The sequence below is a fragment of the Schistocerca serialis genome, chromosome 3, assembly GCF_023864345.2.
Source record: "Schistocerca serialis cubense isolate TAMUIC-IGC-003099 chromosome 3, iqSchSeri2.2, whole genome shotgun sequence".
In the NCBI taxonomy this organism is placed as follows: domain Eukaryota; kingdom Metazoa; phylum Arthropoda; class Insecta; order Orthoptera; family Acrididae; genus Schistocerca; species Schistocerca serialis.
The window spans coordinates 250,901,461-250,929,419 of NC_064640.1; the positions used below are offsets into that span (position 1 = coordinate 250,901,461).

Consider the following 27,959-nt stretch of genomic DNA (forward strand, 5'->3'; position numbering starts at 1 on the left):
TCACAAAATCATACGCAAAAATATATTTTGCTCGTTTTCAATGGAAATATTGGCCTGAAAGTATCTACAATTATTTTTGTACAGCATATATCGGCAATTTAGGTGATTGGTGCAGTAAAGAAGAAGTACAATCTGCAAATACAAATTTTTTGGGAGGTAGGGAATGTTTTCGGTTGTATTAAGGTGACCTGTCGGAACTAAAATCCTGTTGATGATGTACGTGTACTTGCGTGCTGTCGCGTATGGAGTGTCTCATAATAAAATGCATTCTTATGTGACACGATACAATAATAATGTCACAAATGTTACCAAAATTAATTTCACAGTTTTCTTAACAACTTTCTGACTGTAAGTTTCTACTAGGTCTAACAGAACACAAATTCATCACCGACGACATTTTTCGTTACATGGGCTGAACAGTTTCACACCTGTTACAGTGTTCTATTTTAATCTCTGAATACTTTCACGTTTTCAAGATAAAATATGTACCACGTGCATCTGTAAAGTTTGAGAATGTTCATACATTATTTTCTGTTCACACATGTCAGTGATTCTGTTTTCTTCCGCAGCTTGAAGGAAAGAAATACTTTTGTTCAAAACTTATTTTAACATCAGTTTTTATTTATTTATTTTCTTTCGTAGCAGCTGGGTAGGTTTTGAAATTATCACTAACTGGCAATGCTGTAGGACGGTGAGATGACCTTGAGATGTCTATTTTAGTGACAGCCGCTATGGTAACTGGTCTCCTACTGCACTTCGAGGGAATGGCAGGGAGAGAAACTGCACAATAAACTCATTTCTGGTGCAAAATGTAGTGAGCTGTTTTTCTGGTTCCCTGTGCAAATCAAATCAATATAATCTCCAGTCTAAATCACAATTGTTTTGCAAATTATTTTGTGGCTAATTCTGGTTCCTTTCCACTGCAATGCATTTCTGAATTCCCTTACTTTCTTATACACATTTATAAAGCATACAAGAAACCTCACCTTTATTTGGGGTCAAAATGAAGACTGACTGATCTTCAAATCAAAGCATCTATGATGAAACTGTCAATCTTATCTCTAAATGCCTTAGAAACTTTACCTGGACACTTGTGCCACTTACAATTAGATCATTGCAGAGCATGAATAATAATACTTTTGTATGAAGTTCTAAAATGCCCAGTCTACATACCTGAGTGGGTTCCTTCTAAGGTTCATGAATTTGTGATGTAAGCAGACTTTATAGAATCAGAGAATACAGTAACAGATGGGGATGAATTATCAGCATTACACCCAAGTAAACTCTTTCCAAACTGATTAAAAAAGTAAAAATATTGAAGTTGTGAATGAAGCCACATACACTGTTTTCAGCTTTACACAGAATTCCCACGTAAAACAAATGCAATATCATTTGTTACAATAGAAATTCAAGATTTTACTACGTCTGTAAAATTACGTTTTACTTAGCATGTATATGGAAATTATTTTAAAGTGACAAACCTGCCGATGGCATATTCTTGTAATCTTGATCTGAATCTTGGCCATCCAAATTCTGCAACAGAAAATGGAAACAGCAATAATAAGTTAATGTTCAACTACTGTATATGTGTTCTTTTACCAAAAAATTTGAACAATGTGTTGTAGATTGATATTAATAAATTACTCCTTATATGCACCTACTCAAAATGGTTAAAAACTGCAGTACAGTGAAGCGAATTTTCATCTACCTCTTGTTAACATAATTTATGCTCAAATGAGTCTAATATTCCTATCTGATGTGTCATTTGTGGTTAAGATACAATGTCCATTTTAAATTAAATGAAAAATGGGAATCACACAATTAATGAAAAATGATATCATCTGTTGCTTGGCTTATTTGAAATTGCATGTGTATTACACACATACAATTGATGAATACAATGAAAATCTCAAATGACAACAAAAGAAACCCCCAAAAATATCAGCAAACACAATAATCAAAAGTTATTATGCATGACCGTATCGTTGACCACAACAGCAATCAGTTACTATGCTGCTCCAAGCATTGGCTAATTAAGAAATTTTTTGGTGTCTACCTGTCTACAGACATCATTACTTTGGAAAACGCGTCTTTCATGTCATTCTTGTGGAAACTGTTGAATACAATGATCTACACCACCACTTCTGAGCAGTCATGTTTCTGCACATGAGTGAGCAGGATTCAAGGGGGGTACCACCATAAACCAAAAATCCTGCATCTCCATACTGATACTTTTCAGACTTGAATTAATACGAAAGTGTTTTTGGCTCCCTCCACACAGTAGCATATTGAGAATCACTGTGTAAACGCAAATCACACTCAAATGTGAAGTTACAACTTATTGGTTCAATTTCTATGTTCTACGGACCGCTGTAAACATTATTTTTAATGAAACAATGAATAAGGAATTTGAAGGTTAAGTATTATGGCCAACTCTTAAAAAATCACTGAGAAACCAGTTAAATAAAGATGTAGATTAATCAGTGACAATTCCAAACAGTTTGGAATTACAATTTCGTCACAAAAGGAAACTCAGTAGCTGGTAATACTTTACAGAAAGCTGGGCAAATATTTTGGGCTATTTAGAAAGTTTTGGAGTTATTCAAAGACTCTGCACCCCACACAGTTAATTTTATAGCAAATTTAGCTCATCAAATACTGAAGTGAATCAGTCACTGATACATCAAATTAGGCTTGGTAGTACAGGAAACATATGGGCTTTTGGGGGCGGGTGGGGGGGTATCTCATTTCTTTATAAAAGTTTTGTCCTATTTCATAATTTAACGCAGTATACAGAAAAGCTTCAATAGAATGAAAGTTGTAAAGCATCAAATTTTATATTTAAGGACAATGGAAAGAGCTGCATTATTGTGCAAATTGCATGAATTATAGTGTATGACTTAAAAATCACATTGTTTAACAGAAAAGTTCCTGGCAGAAATACAGTAATGCAACACAGCCAAAGAAAATAAACACCTACATTGCAGCTTCATATGAAGTTTGCACATTCTTTACTTCAGCATTATTTAGGTCTTTTTCATTCAGAAATTGTAAGCAGAAATACAGAACTAATAAGTAATAAGTTTGGACAAGCAATGGCATTATTACACAGAGAGAGAGAAAATGGGAGCTATATCGTAATACAGACAGTCACAGCCCATTTACAGAACATTATTACAGGCAAAACTGTAAATTACTTAAGAATATAATTGAACATGCTAAAATAATGTATTATATGAAGAGAACAGACAGGTCTCGGAATGGAATTAAAACTGTAAGACCCGTAGTTACCGAAGTAGCAGGGCAGAATGTAGTGTTGTGTAACCTATTTACTAATTATTTCCTGTCAACAGTTGGCAAGTTGAATCAAAATTTTATTGGAACAGACAAGTGCGCAAGGCTTTAGAAAGCAGGCATTCTCTGATGATTATGTCACATATAATCAATTAGCAAGGAGTAAGTTGAATCAATTAATGAATTACTGAAGAGTAAAAACTCACAAATGTGTAACAAAGTATCAGAGGATAAGACACTCACTCATTTTGAGTACGAGCACTTGTACCTGCTCATGCTCTTAATCATGAACAGACCAGTTCTGGTGTGGTGGGGATTGAGGGAAATGTGCACACACCATGTGGTAGTGAGAACACAGGAGAAGCATGAGTGGTGAAATGGGGGAGGACGATTTCTGACAGCAGTACGTTCACAGCAGTATTGACAACGGTCATCATAGGCCATCGACAGAGATCGCCCAATAACGTTGGCCGACTGCTTGGTCACAGTGCATCCAATCTTCTTCGTCAGTTTTTGACAGGATCAAGAAGGTTAGGTTAGATTAGAATCTATTCTATTTATGAAGTAGGTTCTACTTTAACCTCCTAGGTTAAAAACCTCTGTGCTTGGAGATAAGTGCTACCATGTGGTTTTAGCTATTAAAAGGATGCCAAAGGCATGTGAATGAGCTATACATGTATTAAAAAGAAAGTGGTGAGTACTTTACACTTCGTCCTCAGTTACTGGAATTACCAAACAAGTTTTACGAATATTTGAGATGAAGGGAAAAACATTCTGGTACATATTCAACACGATCTGTGATGACTGAAAAGTGAAGTTACAAACACTGTTGGAAGTTGTGCAGACATACGTCAATTAACCTTCAATGAGTATCATTAAGCATACATGTGAAAGACAAACAAAGTTTAGAATAAGATACTCTGAATACATAAATCAATGAAAGCAGAAAAACACACACACACACACACACACACACACACACACACCACGTTTGCAAACCACTTCATGTAACAGAATCACCGGTCTACTGGCGTAAAAATGCCAGTAAACAGTAATAATAATTTGTAGACAGCTAATGTCCTTCTGCCACAAAACAAAAAAGATCCACTACAGTTGCATAGGATACGCCACTCTTTTCACTCGAACGAATTATTTTTTGAGGTTATAATTTACGCCTCAAATGTCCGATAAAGATTTTGCCTACTTGTAGGTAAAAGCAGACGTACACAATGACAAGTGCAATTCAATTAGTAGTAATGATGATGTAACAGTAGTGATGATGAATTTATAATCCCTTTGCAACATATGAATAAAGAAGCCTATAATTAGTGGATATTAGTGACAGTGAGGAGGAGTACATATCAAGTGGTAGGGAAACAGCTTTGCCTGAAAATACAATACAGTATCAATGTGGATTCAAAATGATGAAGATGTGTAAAATTCAGACCGATTTTTAATAGAAGAGAAACATTTCAAGAAAAAGACACACAAACTGAAAGAATTATTAGTGTTGTTATGTCACAATGTGAATAAAGAAGCCAACTACTAGTGATAGCAAACTAGATACTAGGGAAAAAAAGAGGAGGAATGTGTATTCAGTGCAGATGGAGCAGCTTTACATTAAGATATGTTTGCAAAGGTTACAGTAGCTCACGACAAAAATTAGTAACACAAGTCAATGTTGTAGAAAATTAAATTAAAGAGACAGCATGTGTTCAGCAGAGATAAAAAGCTGTTGAAGACGTAGAGGTTAGGAGGAGGAAGAAACCTTCTGATAAAGAACAAGCTGTAAAAGCAAGTCGGAATTTCCGGAATGATGTTACAGTACAGAAGCGCATGCTATGAGAAAATAATGGGAAGAGACACGTTGAGTACGTATTTTTTGTAAATGTGGGGAAACCTAAAAGCTTACTGTTTGATAATTGCTCCCAGCTCTGCTCAAAACTATACAGAGAAGAAATGCTGAAATCCAAGTCAACGGTTACTCCTTTAAATGCATGTATAACATAACAACTGTACTGAAAGTAATGTAACTATGAAAAATTAAAATTTTTTGATGAAACTGTGTATAGAAAAATATCGATATTGTCATGACGGAAAAAACATTACTTTCTTTAGACCTACTTAAACAAATGTTATTAATAAGTATTAAATAGAAATTAGAATATGATACTATGTAAAACTGTAAATGACTGTAACACTCACACAGAACAGTATTTCGTTCATAGTCAATTTTCAAATATTCATCCGTGACCTTGGAGCACCAAGTGGCGAGTGCAGTGGTGAAAAGGAAGCAGAAGGAAGGAAGCCCAGAGTGTGGAAGTGTTTTCGATGCCCAGAAATAAAAATTTAAAATCGTGCCTAATTGTGTGTCAAATCATTTATATAAAGTGATGTGTCTATTGGTTAAACATTTCCGGACATATAGTATCCAAGTTTTGAGCCACTGCAGCAGTTGGAATAAAGTATCTGGGAAGGTGTGATGGTGAACCATACTAAATCGCATTGCCAGATTCACGAAGAAAATCTGCAGAATTGGTTGACACCGCTAATTACAATGGAACATTAACAACAAAGCAATAAGTCTATTATACTTTTTAATTAGGCATGGAGTGTGGGTCAGCTTAGTGCAAATGCTGAACATTGTTTTCTTGGAACAGTATAAATTTTGTATTCACAGTTGTACTAAATTTCCTTTTTTCCTACACCTGCACGACTCGTGCCTTCCTATGGAAATTGACATCAGGATGAAGAGACAGGGATTTCTGCTACCCACACTCCATGCCTAATTAAAAAGTATAATAGACTTATTGCTTTGTTGTTAATGTTCCATTGTAATTAGAGAGTGTGTGTGTGTGTGTGTGTGTGTGTGTGTGTGCGCGTGCACGTGTGTGTGTGTGTGTGTGTGTGTGTGTGTGTGCGCGCGCGCACATCATAACTTTCATTATATTGATTTTCTATTCAATGTGTATGTAATTAATAAAATAGCGTGTATTCACTAATAGATTTTTATGAACGAATGTAAGAAAATTAATTTTTTGCACTTATGTTGTTTGTTGTTTTAATCATCAGTATGTAGACTGGTTCCGTGGAGCTCACCTCTCCTTCATGTTACCTCGAACATGAACCAGGATGTTTACTTCAATACTCTCGGTGGCCAAGTGTTACCCTGTCTTCGTGATGTCATGCTGTGAACACTTCCATCTTCCAAAATGACAACAACTGTGTTCCCAGGGTTGCTTGCAAACATTCCTGGTTCGATGAACACTCATGCATATTACTGCACCCCAACTAGTCTAATTGCAATCCAATAGAAATGTTGGGACTATTCTGAACAACAGGCAAAATGTAGCAATCAACATCTACACAATTCTGTATCTCCATGGCACCTAGTCGTCAATGAGTTTGCTTTAGCAGACACACCTGAAGAAGTTCGTAGATCCTCTTCCTTGACAAACTAGTGCTTTGTCTTCCTTGATAAACTAAGGTTATTACGAGGTGCTATCCAAAATTTCGGGTCTGGTGCTGCCATCTGTTGAAAACCTTACCTTTGGAATAATGGTCACCACCACCTTCGAAGTAGTTTCCATCAGCACGTACACACCAATCCCAGTAATTCTGCCACTGGTCAAACGTTTTCTGGAAGTTCTGTTCTTTGAGGGTGTTTATCACTGCCAGCGATGCTTCTTGAATCCTCTCTAGAGTGTCGAACCGACGGCCTTTCAACTTGAGTTTCAGTTTTGGGAATAGCGCGCAAAGTCATGCCAAATCAGGCGAGTACGGTGGATAGGGCAGTGCCGCCATGTCGTTTTTTGCCGAAAAGGTCCTGGTGAACAAGGATGCACGACAGGGTGCGTTGTCATGATGCAGGAGTCAGTTCCCTTGACACCAAAGTTCGGGCCACTATCGCCGCACATTTTCACGGAGCAATCGCAAAACATCACAGTAGTACAAGGAATTCACTGTTTGGTTGGATTGGACGAATTCTTTGTGTTCAGTTCCCTTGGTATCAAAGAAAACGATGATCATGCTCTTCACTTTGCTCTTCACCTGTCTTGCTTTTTTGAGTCTTGGAGAGCCCAGGCTCTTCCACTGGGGCAATTGTTGCTTTGTCTTTGGGTCGTAACTGTAAATCCAGCTGTTGTCACTAGTGATAGCCCGTGACAAATAGGTTGGATCATCAGATGCGGTCTGACAAAGGTCCGTGCACACTTCAGCACACTGTGCCTTCTGATCAGCAGTCAAAATCTTTGGCACAAATTTTGTGGCGACATGATGCATACCCAATTCATCAGTCAACATTCGTTTACATGTCCCATAACCAATACCCACTTCATTCACAAAGTCTTGAATGGTTCGACATCGATCCGCACAAACCAGTTGTTGAAGTTTGGCAACAATGTCTGGCATTGTGCGACTAATGGGCCTTCCAGTGTGAGCATCATCTTCGACGTCTGTACAGCTGTCCCTGAACAGAGTATGCCACTCAAACACGTGCGTACGGCTCATGCTCTGTCCCCCAAACACTTGTTGAATCATTCCAAGGGTCTCCGAAGCACTTTTCCTGAGATTCGCACAGAATTTGATACACACGTGCTGTTCTGTTCGCGGATCCATTGTATAATCATTACACACCCAACACAGAGTATTACGGAAATCACTTGGACATGCAACACATCCTCCCAGCTGAATGCCACCCTGCACACTGACGCATCAGATACGCAGCTCTAGCCACCTAGTGGGGCAAAGATCTACTCTTCTACTTTCCAGATGGTGACAATAGTCCCGAAAATTTTAGATTCCAGCTCATATGATGGTTAGAGACAGTGTTACATGGCATTAGTGTGATGTCTCCTGAGGTTTACAAATTTTTTGACTGGTACTCCAAAAACTTGAAATACAAGGGTAGCTTGAAAAGTTCTTGGAATGGGATTGAAAGAAATGACTTATCTCACTTTTTTATTTTTCAATATAGTCTCTGTTTACACTACTGTACTTGACCCAGCAACAGTCAGTGCCTTGATCTCAGCTCTGCAAAATATCCATCATCTTCAACTGTCAGTCCTTTGTTTGAAGAGAATGTCTGTCCACTGAGGAAAGTTTTCAGCTTGAGGAAGAGAAGAAGACTGACGGAGCCAAATCCAGCAAATAAGGTGGGTTTAGCAGCAATTTGTATTTTAGTTTGTGTATTTTTGCCATTTCAATGGTACTTGTGTTGATGAAAGATGATGTTCTTCCTTGCCAAACCTGGACTTCTCTCATGGATATTTTGCTGTAGTTAGTCCAGGTCAGCATAATACTGTTCCATAATTGTTTGACCAGTTGGAAAATAAACTATCAGCAGAATCCCTTTTGGATCCTAGAAAACTGACAACATGACCGTACCACCCAACTGTATTGCTTTTGCTTTCTTCGGTGGTGGTGAATCAACAAGTCTCTACTGCTTTGATGGTTGTCTCGTCTCTGGGGTTTAGTAGTGCTATGAACAGGGTCAAACAACATTTAGACATTTTCATTCTAATACATTTCTGAACCTGCATTATGAGCCAAGGCACTCGTCCAGCGGATCATTTTCATATATCCAATTCCACTGTTAAAATGTGATGTGCCCATTCAGATAACATCCTTAAAGCTTCAGCAATTTCTTGCACTTTCAATCGATGATCCTCCATAAGCATTCTACGCACTATTGCTGTAACTTCTGAAACGGTGGCACATCTGAAACAGTGGATCATCATCATCTAAGCTGTCTTGACCAAACTTAAACTCATTTCTTCACTTGGCAATAGTTGAAAATTAAGATGCGCAGTCTCCCTGTGTGTTCTGAAAATTGGCATGAATTTACTTTGCTTTCATACCTTCCTTTACGAAGTACTTAATAACAGATCAAAATTTTGTTTTTTCTATCCTCACATTTTACTACATGGGAACAACAACAAAGAGACGCCACATCACAGATTTCTACCCAGAGTACAGACATCTCGTTGTGATTGTGTGAACTAACTACCCTTGTAAGGAAAAAATTAATGTTAATATGATACTCTAGCATAGGCAAATGTGGAAAACTGGTGTCAACTTCAAAACCTTCTACTTATAAGTAAACAAAGCAATCATTTGTAAATACAACAATTATTTCCAAAAAAAGCGTTACTTTAGCCTAACTTTTGTTTCATGTGTCCCCATAACTGTCTATTTAATACCAATTACCATTTTCAAAGACTCAAGTAACTGAGGAGAATTTCTATTAAGACCTCTTCCATATCATATAATGAATTTGTTTTTCTTAAATATTACGAAAAATATGAATGTTTTTACAGAACAGAAAAAGTATTTTTTAATATTCAAATGCATCTAAGTACTGCATCTGATGTAATAAACGATGGATATTTCAGAAGGAACTATAAATATTTGGGACAGTGTTAAAAGAAATAATTTAGAGTATAAAAGAACAATATTCTTGCACAAAAATGGTTTTGTGGCTATATGAAAATCTAAGTGGAGTACATCCATGATGGAAGTGCAACTAGTTGGTTATAACAATCCTTTGAGTATTGCAATGGAATTCTTCAGAGGTGGGGAAATATTTTGAGACTGTTGTTTCTTGAAGATTAACATTTTATGTAATGATACAGATCAACTTTCATGTGACAACAAACATATTTGTTCAAAGATGCTAGTCGACTGTTGAGAGTCAGGAAAAAAGGGTAATGTCAAGGAAGGTCATGCTGATAATTGGCAGCCAACAGTGATATGGAAGCTCATTTTCAAGGGATTAAGTTTAACTTATTACACTCATTGAAGCACAGCAGTAGATATCTTGTAGTCACTTGTTTAGGCAGTTACACCCATATCTACTGAAGGCACTGCATGATTGAGTAGACGCAACACACTGGATGCAGATAATTGGCAGTGGTGGTGTTGGCAGATAGTAATGGCCCTTTCCATGTTGTTTGTGACAATGGAAAATTTGAGACGTACATGAAAATATAAATGAGGAGGGGTATTGACTGGCATCTTAAAACACTGACATTAGTTGTCCATAAAACACCTGAATTGGATCACTGCATATAAAGGAACTTGCCCTTAGGAACTTGCACTCTCAGCAATCAATAGCATGCCACTGCAAGTGTACTCTTGATTTATGTAGTTGTATTTCATAGTGTTACATTAGGTCTACAAGCATTTTAGATTGATCTCTTTGAAAGGTGACTGCTAATATCCCATTACTATTTTGCAACCATAAGAGTCATAGCAGAAGCTCTTTTTATTAATGACATTTTTATTCACATCAGTGGTCACACTGTCAAACCACAAACATTGCTTTACCTATACACATGTTTAATGAAATAATTTCCTTCACTTAGCAGCATTAGAGAGCCAAAATCAGAGAAATGTTGCAAATACCACAGCTCATTTGTGGTCAGGAAAGAGGGAAAAATTCGTTAAAGCTCTTACTTTTTCTTCTGCATGTTAGAAATTGCTACATATTCTTTGCCTGCAGTCTGAAAAGAAGTGTCAATGAAATTGATATGGACATTAATAAGGTATTTCTAACCTGGCACTGTAAACGATATTCTTTGTCAAATATACAATGGTCCTCTGTCTTTTGCTGGTAGCCACTTTTTAAAAAGCCATTCACTCCAAATGAAGTTCCCAATAGAAAAACACCTCTTTTCCATAAAATGTGTGTCAAAACATTGTTTTTGCATACCATCAAGCCAGCAAAGGATGGCCACCATAACTGAGAGGTTGTTAGCATTCAATAATAATTCAGGCCCATTTCTCATGATATGTGGTATCAAACAGAAGGCATGGAAGTATCATACACATATATGCAAGTTTTTTCTTATAAAAGTGGTTTGTGTGTGTGTGTGTGTGTGTGTGTGTGTGTGTGTGTGTGTGTGTGTGTGTAAGCAGCCACGCACGCACGTGCCTGCTCATATACAAAAATGATACAACTATGACAACTGCATATTTCGAGCAGCTGTTCACCTGGACGGTGGCATGCTAGAATACAACCTTTGACCTGGTGTAACGAGAAATGTGATTCATCTAATCAGCTGACACACTTGCAATGATCTACGGTCCAAACTTGATGATCTCGTTGAGTCAACATGGGGTCATCAAAGGTGTGCTCCAAAACACACATATCTACAGAAGCATTGTACTCTGTAGTCAGATTTGCATGTATCACTGTCTACCCTGGTTTACAAAGTGGGCAAGCCTCCAACCTCTATGTTCTGCGTTGACGCTTGTCGCCTACTCATGGTTTCACTATCCTTCAACCACCTTCCATACATACTCATGGTAGCAGCACATGAACAGCCAACGAACTTCACTGTGAAAGTCGTTAATGTTGGTGGATTTCCCAATTTGCAGATAATATTGTCACTAAAATGCTTCCCCTTTCACCTCTGCTCTCCACTGATATACTTTCCTTACTGTATCACATGCCTACACCACAAGCAGGTGTCATTCAGTCTCATGGTGGGCAGTGATCCTAATGTTTTGTGTCGTCAGTGTATACTGAGTATGTCTTAAGAGACATCAGATGTCTTTCCTCCATAGTTTTTAAAGATATTTTCAGTTCTGCCTTCGTGATATGTAGGCTGCAGTAGTGTTTCTTAGTGCAGATCAAAATCCATATTAGGACTGGTTATACTAATCTAGTTTGACTGTTAATAGCTCATCACCCAGGGATTTAGGTTTTCAGATTCATTGTAGGATATGTTCCAAGTAGGAACCACAAAAAACTCTAATAAAGGTGCATCACGAAGGAATTCAGTGAAATGATCTGTACTCACATATTCACAACTACAACAACACCAAGCACTAACACTAACACTACTACTACTACTACTACTACTACTACACAGTGTTTGGAGATAAACAATCCTGGATGTTCTCATGCTAATTCAATGAGCTGTGAATAATTCATTTTGAGCTGCCACAGACTAAGACAAGCTGCAATGACAGTACTTCCAACTGCACACAGCTGTTTCAAATGAACTGCTTTGCTGAGCAGGAAAATTGCAGGGCTATAGCTGCCTCCCTGGGAGTTGTCGCTGCTGTGCGCCTGCACTACCAGAAAGGATCCCACTGAGTTACTAACAGAAGTCCCATTTGATAGTAAAGTGACTACAACTGTGCAGCTTAAGTCATTTCACACACCAAACTGGAATTGTATCTTAAAGTTTCCTGATAAGGTATGCTATTCCACACAATATGCTTCACAGACTGGGATATTTCTTGTTTCCATTGTGTATTGTGTGTCATTGGTTCTAATAATCTGGCTGAACCAAATTTTCTATTTATCCATCCAGTCATCGAACAATATCTCTAATAAAGCTCAGAACTTTGAGTTAGTTATTAAATACTTACTGTAGGTTCTCTACTAATTGACAGAAGATGTTCCATTTGTTCTTCTAATTTCTCCATACCGCACGACATCTGACTGATGCCAGAATCGTGTGATGTAGTTTCTCGTTCCTTATCCAGCATTTTCACAGAACTGAGGCCACCATCAAAACTATAATTCTGTATTTCTGTGGTTGTTCTGTGGAGTGACCTGCAAAACAAAGATTCCTAATTAACAGAAAGTTAGAAAATAAATTTGAAAGGTAGAAACCCTGCAGTATATTGATTTTAAAAAAAAATTACATACTGACCTGCTATTTATGTAAATCGTTACTTGCAGACCACTCATGTAGGAGGGTTGGAGTTCAAGAGGGATACTAAACCAGCTAGAAGAGGATGAAAAGGAAAGTAGCCATGGACTGTTTAAGGAACCATTCTGACATTTATCTGCAATTATTTAAAAAACCAATGAAAAATGCAAATCAAGTTTGTGGGATAGGAACACAAAGCCCACTCCTGAAGGTGAGGTGAACACCTCAACCACTTTCCTTTGTTTCTTACAGAGACCTAATACATGGCATACAGACCACCTTAGTCTTTATTCTACACATTTTACTTGCCTTCTACATCTACCTCTACATATGCACTCGGCAAGCCACCAAACAGTGCTTGACAGAGGATTCCCTGTACCACTAATAGTCACTTCCTTTTCTGTTCCACTAGCAAACAGAGTGCTACAACAAGTATTTATATGACTCCACACAAGTCTTAACTTCTTGCATCTTCTCTTCATGGTCCTTGCATGCAGTGTATGTTGGCGGCAGTAAACTCATTTTACAGTCTGCTTCCAACACCAGTTCTCTAGATTTTCTCAATGGTGTTCCTTGAAAACAATGTTGTCTTCCCTGCATGTACCCACATTTGAGTTCCCAAAGTGTTTCCATAATACTTGAGTGTTGTTCGAACCTACCGGTAACTAGCAGCTTGCCTTTGAATTGCTTCAAAGTTTTCCTTTAATACAACCTGGTGCGGACCTCAAATACTCAAGCAGTTCCATTTGTTCTTCTAATTTCTCCATACCGCACGACATCTGACTGATGCCAGAATCATGTGATGTAGTTTCTCGTTCTTTATCCAGCATTTTCACAGAACTGAGGCCATCAACAAAACTATAATTCTGTATTTCTGTGGTTGTTCTGTGGAGTCACACTTGTGTCCTATATGTGGTCTCTTTTACAGGTGAACCACACTTTCCTAAAATTCTCCCAATAAATTCAAGTCACTCACTCGCCTTTCCTACTACTGCCCTTATGCGCTCGTTACATTTTACATCACTTTGCACCGCTCCGCCTAGACATTTAATCGATGTGACTGTGTCAAGTAGCACACTACTTATGCTATATTAGAACATTAAGGGTTTGTTTCTCCTACTCATCTGCATTAACTTAAATTTTTCTACATTTAGAGCAAGCTGCTATTATCACACCAACTAGAAATAGTGGTGCACTGCGTCAAATGCTTTTCAGAAATCTGGGACTAAGGAATCTGCTTGTTGCCCTTCATCCATAGTTTGCAGGATATCACATGAGAAAAGGGCAAGCTGAGCTCTCATGAGGGATGCTTCCTCTTCAGTCTGGAGGAAATTTATAATATTTGAAATAAGAATATGTTCAAGAATTCTGCAGCACACTGATGTTAAGGATATTGGTCTGTAAGTTTTTCAGTATGTTTTTTTACCCTTCTCATATACAGGAGTCACTTGCACAAATTCCAGCCACTTGGGACTTCGTGCGAACAAGAGATCCACTATAAATACACCAGACTTATCAATGAGTGCCTAGATAGAAGCCTTAGATCTGCTACATGATTTTATGCAGGACCAGAATTTTTGGCGTTCTCGTCAAGATCTTTTGCTAAGGTATGGAGGTGGTAGACTTCGTATGCCACGCACATCAATCTTTTTATAGCTGCACAAATTTCTACTAACTTTTGCCTGTCATCATTTGCACGGCCTCTTTTGAATCAAGAGTGCAATAGCCTTTGCTTCGTCAGACTTTTCTGAATTTCGTTGCTAAATGAAGGTGGGTCTTTTGCTTGCTTAATCCACTTACTCAGCACACATTTCTCCACAGTGTAATTTACAATCCGTTTAAACTTTGCCCATAAATCCTCTACGTTCATCATACTGGAACTAAATGATGTCACCTCACTGTCTAAAAAGGATGATATTGACTGCTTATCTGTTCTTCCTGGTTCTAGTAACTGCCAGTATTAGTGTCCAGCCCATATCCATGAAAACTGCTTTCAGTCACGGTAGGAACACAACACATAGTACTTTCAAACCATTGTATCCCCAGTGTGTGCCGTTTCCAACTGATGCAAATGTGTGGAAACTAACCTACAGGGTCAATCACCCACATCAGTGGTTTGAGTCAATGAAGAACACACAAATTTCCACATGGACATGTACACTCCGGAGCAGTGACACCTGTGCCAAACTGGTTCTCTTTTTAGTTAATCTATACAAAATGGTCAACACTTGTGAAACACTGCTAGTTTTAGCTCTTATCTTCCTGCATGTATGTAAGTACTACCTTCCATTTTCTATGGAAAATGTTCTGTAGACATTGCATAACCATCTAGGGATTTCAAAAGCTACACTTAAAGATTCTCTGGAAGAGCGGAAAACCACCTCAATGCACGTCAGTAAATAACTGTAACAAACATCCCACACAGAAGGTTAAACACGTCTGCTTCATAAGAAGACTGAAGACACAACAGAGGAAATAAATTTCAATATATGGTTGTCAATATTCATACTAATGATAACACACGGTAAAAAATTGGATCTTTTGAATAGTGACAAAAAGAGAGTAATAAACTTGTTTTCACTGATATGATCACAACAATCAGTTTGTGCCACGCACATTAGTTAGTAAATATCACACATATAAATGTATCTGGGAAAAATACAGCTATTTCCAGCACTTTTTTGACAAGCTCACCCAGTTGAAAACTCTGGAACTTGATATTAAACTGAGGTGACAAAAGTAATGGGATACTTCCTAATATCGTATTGGGCATTTTTTTTTGCCTGGTGTAGTGCAGCAACTCGACCTGCAGGATGTTGGAAATCCCCTGCAGAAATACTGAGCCATGCTGCCTCTATAGCCATTTATAATTGCGAAAGTGTCGCCACTGCAGGATTCTGCGCATGAACTGATTTCCTGATTATGTTCCATAAATGTTCAATGGGATTCATGTCAGGCTATCCGGTTGGCCGAATCATTCGCTAAAATTTCCAGACTGTTCTTCAAACCAAGCGCAAACAACTGTGGCCTGGTGTCATGGCGCATTGTCAACCACGAAAATTTCATTGTTGTTTCGGAGCATCAAGCCCATGGGCGACTGCAAATAGTCTCCTAACACAACCATTTCCTGTCAATTATTGGTTCAGTTGGACTGGAGGACCCAGTCCATTCCATGTATGCATAGCTCACCTCATTACAAAGCAACCTTGTAGAGCCTTGTTGACAATCCAGGTCCATAGCTTTGCTGGGTCTCTGCCACACTCAAACCCTACAATCGGCTCTCATCAGCTGAAATTGAGACTCATCTAATCAGGCCACTGTTTTCCAATAATCTAGGGCCCAACTGGAATGGTCACGAGCCCAGGAGACACGATGATTGTGATGACGTGCTGCTAGCAAAGGCACTCTAATCAGTTGTCTGCCGCCCTAGCCCATTAACGCCAAATTTTGTTGTGCTGTCTTAATGGATATGTTCATCGTACGTCCCACATTGATTTCTGTGGTTATTTCTTGCAGTGTTGCTTGTCTGTCAGCACTGACAACTCTACGCAAACACTGCTGCTCAGCACCCTCTTGACACTGTGGATCTTTGAATAGTGAATTTGCTAATGATTTCCAAAATGGAATGCCCCAGGCGTCTAACTCTAATTACCATTTGGCGTTCAAAGTCTGTCAATGCCCATCATGAGGCCACAGTCACATTCAGAAACATTTCCACATAAATCATACGGATGCAAAAGACACCTCTATCAATACACAGCCCTTTTCTACCCTGTGGACCCAATACTACTGCCATACCTCCGTACCTCGTGGACCTGACACTACTGCCATGTATATATATGTGCATATCGCTATCCCATGACTTCTGTCACCTCGGAGTACACCATTATAGTTTGATTTTCACTTTGGGCTGAAACATAGCTACTGAATGCTTCATTTTTAAAATAATGTTTTTCCTCTGCTCACAAAAATTTGCAAAATGTGCCTAATTCATCAACAGAACTGCTGAATGACAGATCTGCTTCCCAATATCTTTTGGACGGATTGTATCAGTTCTATGATTCAGGGACATTCATGCAATGCAGAATTACAATTCTTCTTTGGGTTGTCACAAAATGTATTTAAAAGATACTGTAATACTTTAAACAGAACTTTCATAATGACTAACTATTATATTTACCAACATTGGGATGACTGTAATCGATGTTCTGATTTCATTTCTTTTTTTTTCATGCCATTATGTTAAAGAAACTGTAAACAATTTTCGATGTGAATATTAATGTTTATGTCAAATTTCAAGCAATATTGTAATAGAATTGAAGTGTAACAAATGTTGTAACTGTTGTAAGATGTTAAAAGTTGTAATTGTGCGTCTGGTCCATACGTAGGCAATGTATTAGGATACGTAGAATGCAAAACCTCGGGTGAATACCCGGCTGGTAAGGGAGCGGTAAAAGGTGGATGGCAGGCAAGCGCGGGAAAATGCACACGGGCGCTGCACGGCATAACGGGCTCAGCAGTAGTAGTTGGAGTTTGGCATTGGTCTGAGAAACCCGGTCTGGATCGAGGAGGCTCTCCTGGAAGACATAGTTTCATTGAGCCTCGGATAAGCCGTTCCGACGCCTATACAGCATGGCAAAATTCCATAGGCACTAAATGGAAAAGCATTGCGACGCTATGAAGAAGTAAAGTGCCGATACATCACGAGCCATTGCTGTGGTTGTATGTGTGCTCCGTGCCTCGCCATCTCGCCGCCCGCCAACCGCCGCATCGATACGAACAGGTTGAAACTTTTAGTACTGTATTCGTGTGGACCAGTGTTACTTTTGTTCCATACTGTTCAATAACAACTTAAATTTTACCAGAACTGTCCTATCATTTAATTATCCTCACAACTAACCTAGCCAGGGTCCTTTCCAAATGTTGTGCAATCAGAGCGTCCCAAAATGAAGAATTAAAGTTTATGTTAATAATAATTACCTGCAGACCTAGCTATGTTAGAGTGATGTTTAAGGAACTGTCTTGTTAATGAACCATTAGATAGATAACAAAGGTCTGACAAAGTTGGAAGATATTTTGAAATTGGTTTAGTAATGAAGTTTAATTATGTCGAGACAAATATAATGGTATTTAAATGAGCAGGAAATAAGATAAAAAGAGTAGTAACTCATGTAGTGGAAATTTTGAGCACACAATGATTTCAGTAATTAAATTTTTTTCATACAGAGTTCATAACAGTTTCAGGGTCCCCCCCCCCCCTTCTTTTTATTCATTTGAGTTCTGAAGTGTTCTAAACTGATTTGATCAGTAAAGTTAAAGTCAATATTAAAAAACCAAAATTTATCAGTGTTTTACCTTTATCAAAATTGACATTGTGTGTGTGTTTCCAAAGTGCTATTTCTAGGGGAACCTGTGCCCGATTTTAATCAGATCAATAGACATTACGAAGTTTTGTAGTAAACATTATAGTGTAATGTTGTGTATTTATGGTTTATCCATACTAGTACAGAATGTGAAATTATCAGTTCAGTAGATTTTCTGGTTCTAAAATTTACCATATTATGCAGTGTTATTACGTGTTGTTTTGTATAAACGTACATCAACTTGTACAGGGAAGAAACTCAGTTAATGCCTAATTAGGCTGGCGACCGTATTATTAGCAAATTGGTAGCATATTCTGTGTTGTTTCTTGTCCATCCTGACGTGTAGTTGCATTTCGGACTTGCTTGACGTGTCATTGTTATTACAGAGTGGGTGTACACGCGGTCAATTTCTATACAAAAATCCTTTCTCATAAGGTGAAGCCCGTCAACTTACCACAATACAGGCTTTAAGGAGTATTGTGTGCCCCACGCGCACGTTACAAACGCAACATCTTGTGTAGTAGTGCTGCATTATGTGAAATGTGGAAATTTATTTCTAGCCCAGAAAACAGTTTTAATTTACACAATGCTTCATCTCAATGGACACTCACCACAGAGATTTGTTATTACTAGTATCATAAAAATATATTCTGAAGACTACAGGTAAAATTGAAAAATTTGCTTATTTCTGTTAAGCACTATGAATATCACAAAAGAAACAAAACCAGTGGTTATTATTCACACATTAAAAATGAAACTCAATGAAGAGGAGTAAAGACGAAGAGGGAGTACTGAAATGAATGAGAAAATAAAGGAATAAATCAAAAGCAAGTATTGTTGAAAGTTCTTGCCAAAAGTTTAGTGGTTTTTCAGTCATTTACCACCACACTAGGTTGTGTACTTTTCTGTAGTTCTCTCATAGTACTTCTCAAAATCTTGTTCATTTCTAATGCAAAGCACACAAGCTGCTTTACATGGTACAGGTCAATCAACACACAATGTTTTCAATCAAATGGCTCTGAGCACTATGCGACTTAACTTCTGTCATCAGTCGCCTAGAACTTCGAACTAATTAAACCTAACTAACCCAAGGACAGCACACACATCCATGCCCCGAGGCAGGATTCGAACCTGCGACCGTAGCGGTCGCTCGGTTCCAGACTGTAGCGCCTAGAACTGCAAGGCCACTCCGGCCGGCAATGTTTTCAGTCCAAATTAGGCATTTATAGCTACGAATGGTGGGCTAGCCATGCACCATCTTTTTCCTTTTCTACCTTTTGCAATTACCACAGAACTTGGAGCATCTACTGGATTACCAACTGTGGCCTGCACCTTGCATGGAAGAAGAACTATTTGTGAGTCTGAGTGAAATTAAAGAGCAGTTATTCTTTCATTTGTTTTTAATGGTAATAACCATGTATGGTTTTGTTTCTGATTTGAATAATTAAATAATAATTAAGGCTTCATAGACTCAGAACAAAGAAATATCAACAAAAGAGGTTCTAGTTACCTGTACACTTCTTCTGGATTGAGACTTCCCTCATCCATCTCCAGAGAAGGCCTAGACTGTGGAGTTGCTGGAGACTGAACATGTGGTGATGGTGATGGGGGCGAACTTCCCGTGCTACTGCGCCTTACATGGCTATTTACAAGGCTTGCTGCTGTTTCCTGTACAATTAAATGACTTCATATAAACCTGCATTTGATTTTGCTATTGTCAAAGTGTACTTACATTAACATTTTTCACATGATTCAAATTTCATCTCTCTAGTTCTACAACTCTTTTTATCCTCCTCCAACTACAACTAGAACCACCACCACCACTACAACTAAAAGTTCTACTACTACTGATAACAACAGTGATGATACTGTTAGTGACTGAGTTTTACTTCTATTACACATTTCATGTGATGGACTTGAATGAACTGTCTACTACTTCATAGCTCACTCACATGACAACTGATACACTAGCAAACCATTTAATTGCACACTGTATTCTAATCCGAACAAAGTTCAAAGACCTCATTAAGGTGTGAGGCCAGAAACATGAGGATACAAAACTGACCAACTGTTGAAGCACATACTGGCCACTGTTTAATTTATATGTATTATATTTTCAGGCAGGAGTGTAGAACATAGAATTCAACGGCAGTTAAGGACAGTTGATTACAAACTAGATTGAACATTTCAGCAATATTTCACTATTTAATGGGAAAAAATACAATTATTTGGCGGAGGGAGGGGGAAATGAAAAGAAACAAAAGAGTGAGAGACGAGCAAAAAATGTTAAAGTTTTGCATAAAACACAACACTGTTCTTCTCAGGTATAAATTGTGTACATGTGTGATATCATTATGTAATAGATGGCATAATTTTGGTTTAATTTCTTAGGACTGCGTTTGATCAAGAGTAATGAACTTAGAGATTACTGCCTTTAGTAAGGAACTTGTCTCCATAAAAGATATACAGATTTCATAGCTGCCATGCTACAATAAGACTGAGTGCGGCAGCAACAAACTACAACCAACAGCTTACCCTACTGAATCACCCCAATCACAAATAAAAAAAATAAAAAAATTTATCCTGTCCGTTACTTTCTTGTTCACCTCAGCAATTTATAAAAAACTTTTCTACACCTTTCTGAACCTCTTTAACTACAGAACAAAATAATTTTGTGTAATGTGTTTTTCCAGAAAATTCTCACAACATACTACTATAAACTGTGTTGATCATATTGCTCTGGTGTCTATCTCGATAGCTCTGGCTGCTATGTGGACAACTTGGGTTCAATTTCTGGTACTGCTGGGATTTTTCCTTAGTATGAGGACTGAAATGGGGAGCACTCAGCTTCATGATACCAACTGAGGAGCTACAGGAGTGAGAAGTAGTGGCTCCAAGGTCAGGAGAGCGGACAAAAAAGGCCGGGAGAGCAGAACGCTGAGCTTTGACTTCAACATTGCCACTGGAGTCAGGAACAAACAATTACTGGAGGTAACAGACAAGTGGTGGGGGTCTCATTCTTCTCCCACATCATATTACATTTGATTGTGAACAAGGTGGGGCAGGCAGAAGTGATACTAGTGATAAGTAAAACCTGCCATGCATGATTTGTGGCTTGCCAAATATAAATGTAATGGTAAAAAAGATTTCTACATTGTTGCTTGTATCACTACAGGAATCAAGATGTTTAATACAACACAAAATTACAGAAAGTACAATAACTGGCAATGTCCGCGCCCGGTAGCTGAGCGGTCAGCGCGACAGTATGTCAATCCAAAGGGTCCGGGTTCAATTCCCGGCTGGGTCGGAGGTTTTCTCCGCTCAGGGACTGGGTGTTCTGTTGTCCTAATCATCATCATTATTTCATCCGCATCGACACGCAAGTCGCCGAAGTGGCGTCAACTCGGAAGACTTGCACCAGGCGAACAGTCTACCCGACGGGAGGCCCTCGTCACATGACATTATTATACTGGCAATGTGTTAATACAATGTTCACTGATGGTTTTCACAAAAATAGTCATCTCAGTGAGAAAAAAAAGGTCAAACAAAGCTCACAGCATAGCAGAAATAGTGTGCATCAAGTATAAATGTTTGTCATAATGCTATACGTACAGAGGCAGAATTTGAACAGAATTGCAGTAATAATCAGTTCAACATCGAGTGTCCTAAATCTTAACATTATCACTATTAATTACCACACAAGCTAATCTACATGAAGTTTCAAGCTACACATAAGTAAACAATGCATAAGTGAAAGTGTTTCCTGATAATGTATGCTTACCTGGTAATCTGGAGACAGTGATGACAAAATCATTGTCACCTGAGGTGTATTCAGGTTGAATAATGCAATTAGAGCGTTCTGAGCGGCTTTTCTGATTTCAGCTGATTTCTGATCATTTGTCCAACTGATTACTTTTGCTAAAGCTGCAGCTGCTTCTCGGGCACCTGGGTTAAAGGATGAGGCATCCATATAGGATGCAAGCTGGGCCAAGTATTGAAGAACAGCTACTTTAACTTTAGAATTGGGTGTTTGAGTCTGATCAACCAGGAACCTTATAATTGCATTCATTTGGAGTTCCAGTGGAAATGATTCCCTGCAGGATAAAGCAAGAAAATATAAAAACAATATTATTAGAAATATTAAGCAAACTTAGAAAACAGCAGCACACACAGCCAAATGAGATTTAAAACTTTCACACCACTTTGGCAAGTTGCATGTGCATCTTAAAAATATTATAATGGAAAATTTTAAAACTAAATATAGTTGTAGAGGATTATGGAGGGAGAGAACGCATGACTAAAAACACAGATAAAACATTTAATAAAAATGTGTACTGCTACAGGTGGGGGGGGGGGGGGGGGGGGGGGACCATCAATATAAAGCTCCCATTCATAATTCAAATGAATAGTTGCACCTCTTTCTTGTTTTCTGCTGCTAAGATTCCCCAGCTGGCTCTGAATATGAAAGCGCAAAATTATGAAAGCTACTATTGTCTTACATCAACAGAATTTGTTAATTTGTGTAGTAATGTAAAACTCAAATCCGAATACCTACTTCAACACACATTTTGCAAATTTAAAATATATAACACTTACCTTACAATAGATAATGACTTGTGTATTTTATTTTGGATTGAACCCAGCAAATCTCCACCAAGTTTATTCATGAGACGTGTAAGCAGAATGTATATCCAATCATGTAAATCATCTTTATGTGCTAGAATTAGTTCATTTAGAGTATCCAGAAACATACTGAAGACCTGCAAAATTCAAAGCACAGTTTGAGAATATCAGTACAAAAGATTATACGCAGAACAGAAACAAATAATTGATAAAATGAAAACTGTCAACAGAGTGATAAGAAAAAGTCAATAAGCTAGTAAATAAATGACAAAGGAGTGTGTGTGGTGATCATTTTGTGGTTGAATCTCTTTCTTTGTATGCACTTGCTTCCTAATATATAATGAGAGAAATTTGGTTCTGCCTTCAGCAAACACAATTTTTCTTGTTTTACTACCACGTTTCAGTGAAGTTTCTCCATCTTCAGTTAGACATCCTGCAGAAGCACGAAAACACAAGATCTACAAAAAATGACATAACGGAAGGCAATAATCATAGCTGTACTACAAATACCAAAGAGACTTGTGAGTACAAATATGTAATAATAAGATAATAAATAAAACCAACTGAAGATAGGAAAACTTCTCCGAAACACGCTTGGCTAGTAAGACAAGAGAAACTGTGTTCGTCCAAGGTGGAACAACGTTTTCCTTATTGCATATTTGTTGTGGTAGGTAGTTGTGGGTACAAAAGAGGTGCGGAGCAGTGTGTGTGTGCGTGTGTGTGTGTGTGTGTGTGTGTGTGTGTGTGTGTGTGTGGAGGAGGGGGGGGGGGGGGAGATAGCACGTTACATATTGAGGAAGGTGCTAGTGCTGCCTGTGGCAGCGTGTAGGGACAGGATAGTGGGCTACTAGGTGCCGCATCAGGAAATTGTGCTTGAAAGGGGGGGGGGGGGGGGGGGGGGAAGTAGAGAAGGGGAAAGGTCTATACAGACATTCTGCAAGGATGTAAGGTGTGTGCAGGGCTGGAGTGGGAGCTGGGAAGAGGATAGACAGGTGCAGGGAAAGGGATTAGTGAAGGTCAACGGCATGACGGAGGATATGTTGCACGGAGAGTTCTCACGTGTGCTATTCACAAAAGCTGGTGTTGGTGGGAAGAATCCACAAGTCAGAGACTGCAAAGCAGTTGCTGAGGTCAAGCACATTGTGTTGGACAGCATGCTCAGCAACTAGGTGGTCCAGCTGTCTCTAGACCACAGTTTCGCAGTGGCCATTCAATTAGACAGACAGCTAGTTGGTGATCATGCCCACATAGAATGTGACACAGTGGTTCCAGCTAAGTTCATAGATCGTACAGCTGCTTCCAAAAGTGGCCCTGCCGCTGATGGGGTAGGAGATGCCTGTGACAGGACTGGAATAGGTGGTGGGAGGAGGATGTAAGGAATAGGTTTTGGATGCAAGTTTATTGAAAGGATATGAGCCTGATACAGAGGGATTGGGAACAAGAGTGGAGTTGGGAAGAAAAGGATGTCGTGTCCATTGTGTGCATGTTGGAATATCAGACAGTGGGAGGGGTTATCACTTCAGAGTGTGACAAGAAGTATGCAAAATCTTGGTGGAGAACAGATTCATTAGCTCCAGTTCTGGGTGGAACCCAGTAGTAGGGAAGGGTGAGAGTGTTCATTTGTTTGTTTCTCAGTAATGATGAGCAGTCCCCCTCCATATACACCACTAATTCCTTCGTTCCCTGGACTCAGCCTTAATTAGTCCTTGATGTCCACCTGACTATCCCCTTCCTTATTCCCAAAGAAGCCTTCTATCCACCAGTTCACCTACATAATCCTTTCTCCTTTTCTGCCCCCCCCCCTCCTTCCCCCAGTGCAAACTACTTTTCTTTTCTTTTCTTTTCTTCTCTCTCTCTCTCTCTCTCTCTCACACACACACACACACACACACACACACACACACACACACCGCAAAATGACTGTGCCAGGAATGGCGGAGAAATGTAAACTCATACAGAGGCTTACCAATAATCATCCATTTGTGCATAATTTGCAAATGGAACATGAAAGTATGCAAATCATAGTGATACCAAAATACTCTCCACCATAAATTGAGGTAAGACTGCTTGGGAACTGTAGAGGTATAACTGGGTCACTGAAAGAAAATCTGTGACAGCCAACGGCAATGTTACCAATGCTACTATGTGGCTGTTTGTTGTTACACCATGTCAGTCGTCTGACTGAATATCACACCAGATAATTGTAGGTTTGTTACAATACGATACTAGTGAAGTGTGAAAAAAAAAAAAATGCTAATAACCTCAGAGGATCAAAACATACTCTCTTTGTTGTTATAAAGAGAAAGTTTGGAAATATATGCTGTGGAAAAGTAAAGATTACAATGTTTCAGTATTTGAATGCATAGATTCATCTCTTACCTGCAGCTATGTAAAAGGGCACTCTCCACAGTCTTCAAAGAGTGTCATCATTATCCACATCTCCTATGTCATTGTCCCCATCTTCACTGCTGCTGCTATCCTCCCCTAATCTTACTATAACCTCTTCCACTCTTTGTTACAGAGCACCTTCTTGTTGTCATGCCTCTTCCCAGATGTACCACGTATGTTAGACAGTATTGTTTCACTTTATGGTCGTGATACTGCCCAATACTTCACACGCAGAAAATTCGACATCTTTTAATTTTAAGAGTTTTATTTTAGTCTGCAACATATGATTTCAACTGAGGTGACACAAGTTCTATTTGCATTGAAACGGCAGTACTAAGGTGGAAGTTGGAACATATGACCATTGTATTCAGTAATTTTGTCAATTTCATAAACGGTATTACGTGATTTATGCTCTTTCAAGAATGACAGCAGTTCTGACTTCTTCATTTCCCTGTCAAATGAATCTTTGCAGTTCTTCCTAGCCCATCCATAATGTCATTCTTCCTGATGCTGCAGCATGTAGGGGCTCTACTTAACTGCACTAAGTGGTATGGTGCATTATATTACAGGAAGTTCTTATTTTTGGAAGAACCACTCTTTAAATTTTTTTGCCGACATTTATATGCGATAGTCCCCCCCGATTTCTTTGATGTAAACAACTGTGGAGGATAATAAAAGCATTTGGAACAAACCCACCAATTGCTCCAGCATGTAAAAGATTGAGCTGACTGCCTTTTCCAACTGGAGCTTTCATTGTTCCTCATGTGATGTCATAATTCCACACAGTCAGTAGGGAACGACCAGCACTTACCAACATTTTGTCCAATCAAATGATTTTTTAATGTCTGCACTACTTTTTTAGTATCACTAAAAGGCTGAGTTTTTTCTCTGGAAAACAACTCAACTCGCTCCCTTGCAGTGAGAGAAGCAGCTTCTTCTGGGTGGGATATTCTTTCTGCATGTAATAGTCTCACAGGTCCCTGAAGTGCACCCTCCTTAACATTATCCAGTTCTACTGTTTTAGCAGCATGCACTACCATGGAGTCAAAATAGCAGTAGTTGGTTCCTCCAGATCTCCAGTACTCTCTCCCTCATTTTTATCCTTACAGAGGTCGCTTCAGTTTTCAGAGCAGCTGCTACTCATTCTATGACTTCTGAAGACAGTGTAAATGGTCCATCATTATCCCTTTCTTCCTCGAAATAGCATTGTACATTATATAAGAGTTAATGAGATTGGCTCCTCATGGTAGATGAGATTGGATCTTTATGGTAGTGCCCTATGGCAATATTTACAAATTCCTAGGCTCCCCCCACACGATGCGCTCCAAGTGTGGGTAGTGTCAAGGGACATTATTCCTGTCACCTGACTATACACACAAGATGCAATCTAACTCAGTTCATAAATACAACTTGAAAGAAAGCAGTTAGTATAAACAAAGTGTTTTGAATTGAACATGGATACAACAAAAATACAATTGTTCAAAACATCAATTCTAAGTCTAAATAAAATAAAATTTAAATCAACCTTTATTGTCGAAAAGAAAGACAAAGTTAAATACTAATATGTCTAAACTTACTTTTGTATGGGAGTCCATGAACATTTTGGTAAAAATTTCAGTTACTCGTTGGAGTTCAACGCGTCTTAGTCGGTTTTCATTTTGGAAATATGCCTGCAATGAGACCAGCCCATCCTTACGCTCATTCCAGTGTGTGCTGGCACAGTTGTTTATGATGTCCGATATGTTCTACAGGGAAAAGAAACAAAAAAGTGTACCAACTGTTACATGTTAAAACACATTATAATATTTTGTCTCCATGTCCCAGTGAGAAACACATTAAGTTCATGTTTATTTTGAGACAATTAATTACACAAGTATACTCAAATGGGTCTTTTTTATTATTTCTGTCAAATTTTAAAATTGTGCCACTTAAAGTTGTGGCATCATCAATGGATTTAAAAAAACTTTGTGCCATGGAAGATGGTTCTACAGACATGTTCTCAGAATGTTCCTTGTAAAACAATACATATGGTAATAATGTAAAAATATTAATGATGATGACAGTTATCGAAGACAAATTCTTGGACACTATTTATTGAGCTGCATGAAAATTGACCTGCAGGGTGAAATTCTCAATATGTGTATAAATACATGTAAAATACATTAAATATATGTTACACATATTTAATATGTGCATATGTGGACAATGCTACAGGTAAAAGGCTCATCCTAAACCCCTGGAACAATTTCAACCAAATTTGGTACACACATTAATTACGATCTAGAAGAGATACTGCGGGAGTAAAATCCACCAGCCTCCTATTGAGAAGAGGGTGATACCATGGAGAGATATGAGGAGTGGAGGAGATGGACAGAGCTAAGGGAACGTAAAAAATGGAAAGCGGTGGGGGGGGGGGGGGGGGGGGGGATGGACAGAGAAAGGAAAGATGAGGAGAGGGACAGAAACAGAGGGAGGAAGATATCGGTATAGAGAGAGGGAGGAAAAAATGAAGAGAGAGAGGGGGAGGAAGAAGAAATGAACAGAAAGAGGGCAGACGAGGAGATGAACAGGGAAAGGATAGCGGAGGTGGTGGACAGACATTGAGTAGGAGATACGGGGGAGG

The 27,959-nt window shown here is 38.6% G+C and overlaps 1 protein-coding gene across 4 annotated transcripts in view; it reads right to left on the reverse strand.

Annotated features, from left to right (window-relative positions):
* The window catches only part of LOC126469999 (CLIP-associating protein 1-A-like), a 237,178-nt gene that overhangs the window by 21,515 nt on the left and 187,704 nt on the right, over positions 1 to 27,959 (reverse strand). For all 4 annotated transcript variants that reach the window (XM_050097462.1, XM_050097461.1, XM_050097463.1 and 1 more), the window contains 6 exons: positions 26,914 to 27,081; positions 22,922 to 23,085; positions 22,107 to 22,419; positions 19,836 to 19,993; positions 12,676 to 12,862; positions 1,482 to 1,533 (listed from right to left, as the gene is read on the reverse strand). In XM_050097462.1, the coding sequence (XP_049953419.1) occupies positions 1,482 to 1,533; positions 12,676 to 12,862; positions 19,836 to 19,993; positions 22,107 to 22,419; positions 22,922 to 23,085; positions 26,914 to 27,081 (1,042 nt within the window). The remainder of the gene's footprint in view (positions 1 to 1,481; positions 1,534 to 12,675; positions 12,863 to 19,835; positions 19,994 to 22,106; positions 22,420 to 22,921; positions 23,086 to 26,913; positions 27,082 to 27,959) is intronic.